Genomic DNA, 13,686 nt, shown 5'->3' on the forward strand with positions numbered 1-13,686 from the left:
GTGAGCTACCATGTACATAGTTTCTGGGAATCAAATTCTCAGTGAGAGCAGCTACTGTTCTTAACTTCTGAGCCATTTCTCCAGCGCCACTCCCTAAGTAACACTTCAAAGGTCTGGGGCTGTAGTTGAGTGGTAGTTTCCCTAGCATGCATCAGACCCTGGGATCCGGGGAAGGGGGGCACCTCACTGCTGGGACATAACCCATTCTCTGCAGGCTCTGATATGAAAACCCAACTCATCCAAAAGAGATACTTGGTGGGGTTGAGGAGGTCCTCCATCTTCCTGCATTTACTTAGAGACTTTTACCCCATTTTTGTTTAAGTCGCTGCAGGAGCTTCCTGACTGCTCCCTGCCTGTCTGCAAGTTGACTGTGACCACCTATCACACCTCCAGGCACTTTTAAAATACTCAAGTCTGGGGGCCGGAGAGATGGCTCAGAGGCAAATAGCTCTGGCTGCTCTTCCAGAGGTCCAGGGTTTGTTTGTTTGTTTTTGTTCCCCCCCCCCCAAGATGGCTTCTCTGTGTTGCCCTAGTTGTCCTGGTACTGGCTCTGTAGAGCAGGCTGGCCTTGCCTGCCGCTACCTCACAAGTGCTGGGATTAAAGGTGTGTGTCACCATGCCTGGAGGACCAGGATTTCATTTCCAGCTCTACATGGCAGTTCACAACTGTAACTCCAGTTCCAGGGAGTGGGACACCTTTGTACCAATGCACATAAAATAAAGTTAAATAAATTTTTAAAAAACTTTTTTTTTTTTTTTTAAAAAAGCCAAGCCTCCCATATTCAAAGTCTGCCTGGTTTTGCTTTTGCCTTCAGAATAAACTTTAGGTTCCTTATCATGGTATGTGATGCTCTTAATGTCCTGGCATCTTCCTTGTCCAGCATCAGCTGTGATTATATATTATATCCATGCTCAAACATTTAATGTTACCCCAGAAGACTATGTGTTCTCAAACAAATATTAATGCAGCATTCACTGTAGGTTAATCACTTCGTACAGATCCTGTCCACTCAACAGCGGCCATGGCACTGGCCAGAAGTCTGTTTCTTTATAAGTTATTCCTTACTGTGTTAAGTTCTGAGGAAGAAATACTGATTTGGAAGGTGGTAGAAAGCAAGTGAGGTGGGAAGGGTGGAAGGGAGTTTTCTCTAGAATCTAAATGAAGGTTGTATATCTTTCTGGGAAAGTGATATCTGAGGTTAAGAGCAAGGAATTGAGCCATGCTACAAGCTAAGGTTTCTTGTGGGAATAGCAGGCACATCTCTAAGAGAAAGAAAACAAAGCAAACCACTATGGCTATAGTAAAATGAGTAGGAGGAAGTATTATAAACTGAGGCTGGGGTAGGCTAAGTACTTCTTTATGGTTCTAAAAATAACAAAATGAAGCTGAGCATGGTCTGTAGTCACAGCACTTGGAGGCTGAGTCAGCAGCACCACAGGGTCCAGGTGAGCCTGGACTACATGGGAGAGTCTTCAATGAGAGTTGTGTGTTCTGCAATCCCGTCATCCCAGTACTCTGGAGGGTGAAAACACGATGGTAGAAAGTTAAGTGATGAATTAGCATCAGGTTATTTCAAGGGTCTTTTGTAAGTATTAAATCAAGGAGACCTAAGGACCAGACTAACCAAATGGTCTGTTAGGGAAATTTGGCAGATAGCTAATTCTGATCTCTTAGGTCGGATAAACTGCTTCCTTTAGCACGTGACAGGGAACTTCAGCAGAAGTGATCCCTTTTGATTTTGAACCAGATCTACTGGGATCTAATGCTGGAACTTAGTCCAAAATAATGGAATCCTGTAATTTTATTTACTAAGTCCCTGTCTTTGGTCCAATTTTCCCAAGATAATTATAGAAGAGTTTGACTCCAGAGCAGGGGAGAGAGTCAAAGGCAGAAATAAATCCAGAAGGGATCAAATGGCATTAAATGTACTGGCTCATGTTCTCCTTCATTCCATTGGAGTAATAGGTACCTTGCCGACTCTGCAGAACGGTTGTCTATAAATGTAGCCATCTTGGTAGTGGTCCAGAGGCAGGGACCCAAAGAAATAACTACCCTATAGTTGCATGAAAAGCTTAAGTATCCCTAATGAAAATACAGACATATTGCTGAGGTTACTGGAAAGTAAGGGTAGATATGTACTGGTTTCTCAAATCAGTCCTGCCTCTTGAACTTCAATCTTGGGAAAATGCCCTGGGCAAACACATCTATCACAGAGAATGTGAATTAGAAAATTCTTAAAAATGTTTACATAGTACACTCCATAACAAGACAAATTAGGGCAGCAGTATGGTCTTGATTTTGCATCTGAAAATCTATTCAGGGTTCTATCCTTGAGATACTAGACATAATTCCAAGCCCAGAAGTATTTCTTGGAACCCTTTGTAAGTCTTTTAACCATTACTGTAGTTAATTTTGTTGGTTTGATCATCTGAGGCAGAATTAATGTCTAATCTGTCTATTGTAAGGGTTAATCTGGAAGTTCTGTATAGGACAGATTGGCTTGAAACCTGAGATCTCCTGTCTTAATCAACACACTTGGCTTAACCATTGTTTTTAAATACGTAAAGAACTCAAGTTTTTTTTTTTTTTAAACACACTTCTTTCCTTAAATACTGTTTATTGAATAGCTCAAATGACCTTGAACTGAACTTCTGGCAATCCTCTGGCCTCAGACACCCAAGTGCTAGGATTACAGGTTACTACTACTGGTTTACAGACAACCCTTCAGGATGTTTGACCATTTGCTTGTTTTCATGTATGTTAATGCTTTTTTTTTTTTTTAACGAGACAGGGTTTCTCTATAATTTTGGAGCCTGTCTTGGAACTAGTTCTTGTAGATCTGCCTGCCTCTGCCTCCCGAGTGCTGGGATTAAAGATGTGCACCACCACCGATTGGTTTAACATTCTTATTCGAAGATACTTCTTTTTTATTTTTATTTATTTATTATTAATTATTTTATTTCGAAGATAATTCTATATTAAAGAAATACTGTCGATGTTGGAGCCTTCACTACTGATGTTAACTGGGGGAATTATTGATTCTCAGGGAAGACAAGAACGACGAGAGGCTCCTTTTTCTCCCTTATCCCCATAATTTTCTTTCTACCCCGCCTCTTAGGTGCTGGGATTAGCCTTGCACCACACGCCCTGCTTCCAAGTAATTCCACAAAATATTTTCTTTTGGAGAAAAAAGAAGAAACCGAAGCTCCTCTGTCCTCACTGTAACTCGTCGACTTTGTGCATGTTCTTCCAGGGCTTTCTCTTCGGTGTACACAAGAGTCCATCAGTAACAGTCTGGGAGATGCGACACCGTCCCAGGACAACCTCATCTCTTTCCCCGGCTTCCCTCGCTTGACGAAGTGTCGTAAAGTACGCCTCCTTTTCATCAGCTGCGTGGCACCTCACGTGGATCCCGACCCGCTGCCAAAGGGCGACGGGAAGACCCTGGAGCCTGCGGTTCAAGGTGGAGCCAGCGCACAGTGATGACGAACAGCAGCGCCTGCCGTGACGGTCGCGCTCGCGGGCCCGCGACTAAACGTAGGTTAAAGCGGCGTGGGGTGCGCTGTGATGACGCACAAAGTAGCGCGCCCAGCCCCCTGCAGTCGTGGCGGGGGAGTGGAGCGGAGCGAAAGCTGCTTCGGTGGACGCTTGTTTATGACGCGCGCGCCGTACGCGGTGACACTAGTGGTCGGGGCCTGGGGGCGGGGCGAAGGCTGCGGTGGCTTCGGGCGCCGGCCCACGTTGCAGCTCTTTTGCTTCCAGTCCAACCCGGTGTTTCGTGTGCCGGCAAGGCAGCCTGACAAGTAAAACCGCAGCCCCTGGAGATGGCGGCGCTATGCCTCACGGTGAACGCAGGAGACCCTCCACTGGGTAAGGGCCGCGCCGCCGACGTGCGCGGGTTGCATCAGCCGTCGGGTGCGGGCAGGTGCGGCGGCGGCGGCGGTCACGCTGAGGGAGACTCACGCCCCGGGACCGCCTCTGTCCACGCAGGGTGTCGTCTCCCGAGTCCCACCGCCGTCCCGGGCGAGAGCGCTGGCGGGGAGACGCGAGGCTCCGTCGGCTTTCGAAGTGGAACTAAAATCCCGACTGCCTGTCACGTCCTTTTAAACAGAGCCTCCTATCCCTTCCCCGCCGCCTCTCAAGGGAGCTCTGGATTCACTTGCCCCACTTTCCCGCACGTTGTCGAGCTGAACGGGAGCACGGTAGACTTTGCTGTCAGCACTTGCTGCTGGTTGCTGGGAGTAACTGCGGAAAGTCGCAGGAACGCGCGGACCGATGCTGTCGGCCTGCTTACTACTCCCCCCCCCCCCCAGTAAATGTCATCTTACTTTCCATTCGGAATTGATTTTTCAAAGTGGCTAACGCTATTGCTCTGTAGTTTAGGATTTCTGTCTTTTTGTTTCTTTGGGAAATTACACAAAATCATCTTACCATGATGTGTGCGATGTAGACTCGGAAGTACTTCCTAATGTTAGAAGCCCAGCCATTTAAATACCATTGGCCATATGGAGGCTGATAAAATTTCTTAAATGCTCAACTTTGACAGCGGTGTGAGCCTCTCGGGATGAAAAGACATTCATGTACTAATGTGCAGGGAGCTTTGTATGTAGACAGGCACTCTGCTTGTAACTCTTCTGAGTTACATTCCCCAGCCCTAAAAATAGAATGTAGCAATCACTTGAGATGTTTTTAAATGGTAGTATTTTAGCGTATTAGTTCCGTCGCCTTTACACAAACCTGACAGAAATCCATGAGCTCTGGAAGTGGATTTGATTCTTGAGGTTTGTCGCACTCCCCAGTGTTGGCCTCCATGTTCCTTAATCCTGGAGACCTGCGTTCAATCCTGACTGCTGGTTGTAGTGAAACTTCACAGGTTCCTTGTTTTGTTTTATCCTAAGGAAGGAGGAACCTATCCAGTGCTGGTTGCCAGAATCAAATGAGACTACAGGAGAGTTCTTTCACATTTTAGATGTTTAGGTCATAGCTAAACTATAGTGTTTGTTTTGGTTTGTGGGTTTTTGTTTTTTGTGTTTTTAACTGCCTTGAAAATCGCTGGGAACCCCTAGGTCTGTGTCTTTAGAACTTGGAACCACATTCTGGTGGTATTCTGAAAGAGAGTTTTAAATTTTGTTTTTATTTTGAACTCTAGGCCAATTAGAGAACATAGATTATTTTCTGGTTACATCTTTTTCTCTTCACTTAAAAATTTTTATGACTTATTCAATCAGATTTATCTCTGAATTTAATTAGATTTAATTAGATTAAATATGTAGGAAAAACATTGCATTATAAAGATTTTTAGAACGGATTTATTTACTTTTATTTGTATGTGCATTGGTGTTTGCCTGCATGTATTTCTGTGTGAGGGTAGTGGGTCCCCTGGAACTGGAGTTACAGACAGCTGTGAGCTGCCATATGGGTGTTGGAATTGAACCTTCTCTGGAAGAGCAGCCAGTCTTTTAACTACTAAGCCATCTCTCCAGCCCCCAATTCTTAGGATTTTATGTCTTTCACATGTAATTTTTGTGTGTGTTAAAGTACATTCAAGCTTAAAGATGCATGCATAGGACAGAACTTTCCCCCCCTCCTTCTTAAGATCAGACAGCATATTTGATGCTTCTAAGCCCAGAATACTTCATCTTCATCTACATGCACTTGATCTCTCTACCTAACCATACAGGAACGGATAGAATTCTGCTGCCTAATGCACCAGCTCCATTATTGTGAAGCTAATTGTTCCAACAGAACCCAGCAACTAAAGATGACCATACTTTGTTACTCTCTTTATGTCCTGTTTGCCCGGTTTCTTTCAACGTGGAATGATTTACTAGCCTTTCCTTGGTTTTAATAGCTTTGACTTCTGAAGATGACAAACCTCTTACTTAAGTTTCCCTTAATTGGGTTGTCAGATGCTTCCATCCCGGGCAAGGGTGGCGTAAGTATTCCTGTTCTGCATTGCAGCGCATCAGTTGGTGTGTGAATTTAATTTTCCCATTCCAGTCTTGATCACCTAAAATGCTGCCTGCCAGTTTTCCCCAAGCAGAGCTTTCCCTTTCAACCAAAGGCATTTTAATGGACAGAGCTGGAAGCCGTGCACACACCTCTCTTTGCATACACTTCCATTGGTGCTTCCTGCCTGACTTGGTTATTAAGATGTGCCTCTGGGGGTGACCTTCCGGCTCAATGCTTTCTTTTATGTGTGTCAGCACTTTTCTCACGTTAAATTCATAACATGTGAAGTATTTAATTTTGTATTTATAATTAGATTTAGCACTTGCGTATATCTTAGTTCACCAATATTAGTTGTATATTTTAGTATACGATGGTATATGTGTACAGACATGTGGTATATAAACCTCCATAATGTCAAATATTTCCATTATAGAAAATTCTCTCTCTCCCTGGCATCTAGTGCCACTGACCTGATTTTTATTATTTTGTTTTTGCTTTTAGGATTTCGTATCCATTGACTCATACCATATATATCTTTTTATAGACAGGATAGTGCTTTTGTGACTAATTGTGTTGCCTGTAACAGTAGTTCATTCTTTTTATATGCTAGACTGGGTTCCATTATGGATGTGCTAAAAATGTATCGTATTTACTTGGATTCCCCTGGAAGTTTGTTACCTTTTGAGAAATCCCTTGCTGTCTTAGTCGGCTTTGTGCAACTATAAGAGAGTACCACAGAGAGGGTAATTGTAATGGGCAGACATTTACTGGCTCACAACTATGGGTGATGGGCAATCCAAGAGCAGTGGGTCACTTTTCGTAGTCTTGCCGTCATAGATCCTTGAGGAAAGGGAGAGTGCTTGAGGTGGCACAAAACCTGCTTCAGTGTCTTAGTCTTTTCCTAGAAGGCTCTACTCCCTTTTAATTTTCTTCTGGTTATTGACCTAGGGCCTCGGGCATGCTCAGCAAGCCTTGTGCTACTGAGCTGTGTCTCCAGTCTTGTTCTTTAGGTTTCAGAAATGATCTTGTATTATCCTAGGATGGTCTTGAACTCCTGATGTTCCTGCCTCCAGAGTGCTGGGAATACAGGCATCATGCTTGACTCTACAGATCCCATTTCTTAATACTGTGACCAGGGCAACCTAATTTCAACCGGGCACTAACGTGGAAACCACAGTCAGCATAACTACAGAGCGAGACAGACAAACCAGCACACTTGCTTTCTATTATAAGAAGACTTGCACGGTTGTTGTGCTTTCCTTGTTAGGGCCCTGCTTCCATGGAACATAGTATTTACAGAGAAACGAGTATCTGTGCCAGCTGTCCATCTTAATAACCAAACAAAGGGTAGACTGATGGCTTCACTCAGTGTGTTAGGTGCTAAAGACAGTGTTACAAGGTGTTATAGAATTTGAGATCTGAGTCACCTGAAGGATGTTCAAATGCTGACTCCTTTGTGTTTAGCGAAGCGCTCTGGGCTGGACGATTAGCCTCCACCAGCCTCAGCTTCCTTCCTGTAAATGGGTATCACCTCTTGACATTGGTAAAGAGATTAAAGTTGTGTGACTCTCAAGCATTCAGCATAATGCATAGCATATAGTATTCAAATACAGAAGCCACTAGGAATGATTTTAGTGTCACTAGCTGGAAGGCCGGGTACAGTTACAAGCGATTGAGCTGTACTAACAACAGATTTTGATTTGATACTTTTCTAAGACCCCAAGGTTAGATTTTACTGTGTGTGGGGTAGCGGTGTCACACCTTATAGGACTAAATGTTGTATTGTTGATTTATCCTTATTGTTCTGTGACTCGGGTTATAAATACTACCTTGTTTTTGAAGAGAAATAAATCTTTCATGCTGTCATTTTTAGAAGCTCTGCTGGCAGTGGAACATGTGAAAGGTGATGTCAGCATTTCTGTGGAAGAAGGGAAAGAGAATCTTCTTCGTGTTTCTGAGTAAGTGCTTATTTGTGTGTCCTTTCGGTTCTGAACAGCATTTAAATGTGTGCAGCTCAACTGAATTATTTTACTTGCTGGTTAGGTGGATTGTTCCTAGAAAGATGTTTCATCGTGTGTGTGTGTGTGTGTGTGTATGTGTGTGCACGCGCGTGTGCACGTGCATTCATGTGCTCCTGTAAGTGCATGCCTGTTAGGCTAAAGGTCCTCCTTGCTCAGCATTCTGAGTGCTGAAATTATAGGTCTGTACTACCATGCCAGGCTGATCACTGTCCTTGAAGATAAAGGGGGAAACTGGGGCTGGGATATAGCTAAGTGGTAAATGTGTTCATATTTGTGTGAGGGCCTTAGTTCCTTCCTCAGCACCACAAAATAAATAAAGACTTTTTTCAAATATCAGGTTAGACCCTGAGACCCTTTTGATCTGAGAGGGAGACTGATGGTCTCAGGGTCGGTCCCGTCACCGTGAGCTGCATCAGTGATGCTCTCGGCTGATCATTTGGTGAACATGATGTCAGAACCCCACTGCTTTCTTCCTTGGGTTGATGAGATTATCCAAAGACTATATTTTATTGGTTAGAGAAGGAATCCTCATTTATTTGGGGATGAGATGGAGTGGGTCAGTAACCCCAACTGACCTTGAACTCTCAGTGGTCCAGGTGCAGAGGGGATGAGCAGGAGCCTCAGCGTAGTGCTCTTCTAGAGTAGGGCAGTAGGGATGGCCTAGTGGGAAGAGCTACGTGGGTGGCTGTGTTCCTAAATTATTCTTAAGCTGGCTTTCAGCCGTCCCTCTCCAGTCAAGTTTTCTCTGATGTTCAAAAATTTAAATCTGCTTACTGTTCAATTTTATCACTAAAGATTCTGTTTTTCTGGGTCTTAGAAGGTTTTTTTTCTACCTTCTGAAATTTTCTTGCTATTATTTTCTCTTTTTCTTTATGGTTTTGTGTCTTAAAGAATTATTATTTTTTTCTTTTTTTGTTTGTTTTTGGAGACAGAGTTTCTCTGTGTAACAGCCCTGGATGTCTTGGAACTCTATAGACCAGTCTGGCCTCAAACTCATGGAGATTTGCCTGCCTCTGCCTCCCAAGTGCTGGGACTAAAGGCATGCACTGGCTGTAAAGAATTACTCTGTCCAGCAGTTGTGATAAGGCTCTCTCACTCGCTTTGTTGGTTCCCCCCCCCCTTTTTTTGACCTACTGGGTTTGGCTATGTTGCCCAGGCTGGCCTTGAACTCCTGAATCCAAGCAGTTCTGCTCAGGTTTCTGAGTAGCTTGTCTTTAGGGGCACACCACTCTCTGGCTTTGATAGCATTTGGTAGGGTTTGATGTGCTTTCTTCTCTTGAAAGTTGATAAGGCCAGGTTTCTTATAGTGGTATATCCTTGGCTTTTTTGCCTTCTTTATTTTAAATTACTCTTCTAAATCCCAATTACATTTTTATCACCACAGATAAGAAATAGATACTGATTAAGTTTCTGGTAAGAAACTGTTACTAAGTGGAGGGTAAGTATGGTGGTAAGGTACTGTCTAGACTGAAGATCTTGAGTTCAAGGCTATCTCTTATTCCCAGGATATGTGGGAGCCTATCTCAAAAAACAAAGCAAGCCTGGCATGTAACTTCCGTGCTACTCTATGTGTACTACGGTACTAAGCCTGTAGTGTACAGCTTGCACTACGGGACTGTTTGCAAACCGGGAAAAGGGCCTGAGACTTTAAACACATAAAGACACACAGAGACACGGGTCATCCTTGAATTAAGAGTGCTTCCTTTGAGGGCTGGAGAGATGGCTCAGTGGTTAAGAGCATTGGTTGTCTTCCAGAGGTCCTGAGTTCAGTTCCCAGCAACCACATGGTGGCTCACAACCATCTGTAATGAGACCTGGCACCCTCTTCTAGTGTGCAGGTGTATGTGCAGACAGGACACTATATACATAATAAGTAAGTCTTTAAAGAAAAAAAAGAATGCTCCGTTTATTGTGTTCAGGGGCAGCTTGCATAGTGCTCTGGCCATGCCCCAGCTCTCGGGATCTTTCAGCTGCAGCCTGAAATCACTCCTCTGCCATCAGGCTCAGAGCAGAGGAAAACAAGTTTATAGGAAATTCAGGGTTTGGTGGTCGGCAGTCCTCACCACGGGTGGTGGTGCACACTTTATTCAGGAGGCAGAGGCAGGCGGATCTCTATGAGTTTGAGGCCAGCCTGGTCTATAAGAGCTAGTTCCAGGACAGGCTCCAAAGCTACACAGAGAAACCCTGTCTTGAAAAAAACAAAAACAAAAAACAAAGCAGCCTGTGAGTTGCTCATTGGCTAAAAATCAAGTGACTAGCCAAGGTGGAGATATGAAGTTCAAATCTTAGAACCCCTGTGTTAGAAGGAGAGAACCAGCTCCCACAGGTTGTGCTCTGACCTATGGCATGATTATTATACTCAAAATGAATGTATGTTATTAAAAGTAAATTTGGACTTAAATGTATAAAATACAAATTAAAGTATTTAAAAACAATAAAATAATAAAAACTTAAAGGATAATTTTCATAGAAAATCTGCTCTAAAGTAAATTAAATTTAGGTGGATATTTTATAACAGATTGGAATATGAAAGAAAAGAATAAATGAGTACTTTTCATTTTTTCTATGGTAGATGTCTTAGTTAAGGTTTCTATTGGCTATGAAGAGACAGCATGACCACAGCAGCTCTTAAAAGGGACATCATTTAGTTGTGGTGGCGACTTACACTTCAGAGGTTTAGTCCATTATCAACATGGTGCTGACATGGTGGTGTGCAGGCAGGCATGGTGCTGGAGAGTAGCAGCGGAGTGTCCTACATCATGGAGGCAACAGGAAGTAAAGAGATCTCAAAGCCTGCCCCCTCAGTGACACACGTCCTCCAACAAGCCGCACCTCCTAATAGTGCCACTCCCTATGAGATTATGGGGGCCAATGACATTCAAAATACAGTAGAAAAGAATATGGTAGATATCTTAGAGTTTCCTTTTCCCATTGCTTCATGACTCTTAAGCAACTGTGATATTTAATGCTTAAATTCTAGGAGTGTGGTGTTCACTGACATAAATTCAATACTGCGCTACTTGGCTAGAGTTGCAGCTACATCTGGGCTCTATGGTACTAATCTGATGGAACACACTGAGGTAAGCCCGGAATAATTTTTTCCTTGTACATGTTTTGTCTTGTGCTTTCTGGTGTTTGGGAATAGTTTTGTCCTACTGTGCATTGACAAGTGACATTAGTCCTCATGAGGGTTTGAACAGAACTTAACCATAGGTTAAAGGTAAGGAATGATCCTGGTTGGCTTGCTTTTAAAAGCAGAGACCCAGTCTTTCTACGTAGTCCAGGCTAGCCTGTCACCTTGCTGTGTCCCTAGAACTTGTGAATCTTCTGCCTCAGACTCCTGAATGTATTCCAGCTGTGTCCACCATTGCAAGAGACAGAAGAGTTTAAAGAGCTACAGCTTCCCCAGTCAGCATCCAGAGCAGGGCAGTGGAGATGCTCCACAAGCCAAGGAGCCTGTAATGGAGAAATCTATGGCTTTTAACAGAGGAGAGGAAGGATTCAGCAATTAATTCTCCTAATTTTGTGATTACAAGATTTGAAAGAAGAAAAAAAGCAAGGATAGTAAAAATTGGCGTAGCTATATCAGCCTAAGCTTGTGGTCTCACTTGGCAGTCTCAGAGCCACTACAGTGGCGGAGCAGCCCAGCTTCAGCTGCAAGCCTAGCCTGACCTGACAGCCAAGCTGCAAAAAGGAAACTGCAGCTTCAGGCCAGTCAAGTGTCTGTGAAAATGTAAATGAACACGTTAAGCCTGTCAGCTAGGCAGACTTGCAATTTGGATTAAAAGAAAGATAGTTTACAAACTTTCAATAAGACAAACAATGGCGAAAACCTTATTTAAAATATCCTATAGGAGACCTTGAGCCACTAAGTAAAATTCTTAAAGGGAACAGTGATCCAAATTCCCGTAGACAGCTTAGCAGAAGCTGCCAGACAGGCACTCACGCAGGTAGAGTATGCTATACAGAAACAGCAAGTATATTATATTAATTATGACCAGCCTTGGCAAGTGTGATATTACCTACAAAACTTACTACTTACTCCTACAGCAGTTTGATAGCAAAACAGTCTGCTTCTGTGGCTGCACCTTCTCGTTTTGCCAGTTAAGGCATTAAACCCTTACTGTAAAGTAGTAGCTTACTTAGCACAGAAGAGCAGGATGGAATCTAGGAGATACTTTGGCAGAGAACCAGCTATGACCAATGTTCCTTATACTAAGCAATAAATTGATTGGGTTATTTCAAAATAGTGTTTGCTCAATTCGAAGGCCAGATTAATAATCTTTTTCCAGCTGATCGTTGCTGCAATTTGCACAACTATATTCCTTTATTTTTCCTAATGTTGTAGCAAAAGATCCCTTAAAGGATGCTATGCTAACTTTAACAGATGGTTCTTTCAGTGGAAGGGCTGCACATGTTGTTAATGGTGAAAGGATATACTTCAAGCGCCCCCGGTTACACACACAGGGTTTCACTGCACGTTTATTTTCAGAAAAATAAGCTGGAAGTGTAATTTGGGTAGACTGCTTATGTTGGCATGCATGGAGCTTTGGGGATCCCCAGCACCACAAAGGAGCAAACTTCAACTCTTAAAGTTCACTGTCTCCCTCTAAACTTAAGTGTATTTTGGGGTTATTTAATGCTATCTTCACCTTCCTGGTTTCCGAGGATTTCATAGTTGGGTTTTACTGTCTAGCTCATGCCATTCACCTTTCATATTACAGATAAGACAGCAGGTCAGAAAAATTAAGAGATTGCACTGGGTCACACACACATATTTGGGGACTCATTTTCTTCCTTAAGTTAAGGGTTAATTACAGCAACGTTGGATCAGCTTTCAGTGCCACTGTGTAGGTGTGGTTTTCTCCTGTGTGTGTTCTACCTTAATTCTTGTGAATCTCACAGTTCAAAAATAAATAATAACTTTTCTTTTTGGGATTTTTGAATAAGGTCTCACTTACAGCCCAGGCTGATGTCTAGGCTTGATCCTCTTGCCCTGCTGGGTTACAGCCATGAGTCCACATGCAGGGCATAAAATGAATTTAATGATTAACTTTTAAATTTCAGTTGCATTAATTTGTCTAGGTAGCTTCAGATTAATTAGTCCCTCCAGCTGTCAGTTATCAAGTATTTTTCTTGTTCTTTCCTGATGTGACCCTCCATGTACCTGGTAAGAAAAGAAGAACAAAAAAGAAATCATAGGGAAATAACTGCAGAGCTGGGATTTATGTAAGTGGCATTGTTAGAGCCCAGAAAACCAGAACTGAACCATGTAATGATAAATTGTACAGTTTCAGCTAAGAAAAGTTTTGTCTGTTGCTCCATTAACTAGCATTCTTTGTGTGGTCATCTTGTTTTGAAGTCTGCACTCTGGGCTACATTCTTTTCTGTGTTCTCAGATTGATCACTGGTTGGAGTTCAGTGCTACAAAGCTGTCTTCATGTGCTGCGCTGACTTCTGCACTTAACGAGCTTAATCATTGCCTGTCTTTGAGAACCTACCTCGTTGGAAACTCCTTGACCTTGGCAGATCTATGTGTTTGGGCCGCCCTAAAAGGTAATATCAATAAGCCCTCTTAAAATACTGGGGTTTTTAGGGTTGTTGTTTTCCAGTTTTTCAAGACAGGGTTTCACTGTATAACCCTGGCTGGCTGTAGACCCAGTTGACCTAGAACTCACTGCCTCTACTGTGCTGGAATTAAAGATGTGCACC

At 43.1% G+C, this 13,686-nt stretch overlaps 1 protein-coding gene across 1 annotated transcript in view; it reads left to right on the forward strand.

The window, feature by feature from the left end:
- The first annotated feature begins 3,686 nt into the window (after positions 1-3,686).
- Positions 3,687-13,686, forward strand: part of Eprs1 (glutamyl-prolyl-tRNA synthetase 1) — a 67,178-nt gene continuing 57,178 nt past the window's right edge. Inside the window, 4 exon segments of the mRNA XM_050148164.1 lie at positions 3,687-3,871; positions 7,827-7,911; positions 10,955-11,054; positions 13,374-13,530. Of these exon segments, the coding sequence (XP_050004121.1) occupies positions 3,826-3,871; positions 7,827-7,911; positions 10,955-11,054; positions 13,374-13,530 (388 nt within the window). The 5' untranslated portion in view covers positions 3,687-3,825.

The sequence above is a fragment of the Alexandromys fortis genome, unplaced genomic scaffold (genome assembly GCF_014885135.2).
Source record: "Alexandromys fortis isolate MF-2015 unplaced genomic scaffold, M_Fortis_MF-2015_v1.1 scaffold_62, whole genome shotgun sequence".
In the NCBI taxonomy this organism is placed as follows: domain Eukaryota; kingdom Metazoa; phylum Chordata; class Mammalia; order Rodentia; family Cricetidae; genus Alexandromys; species Alexandromys fortis.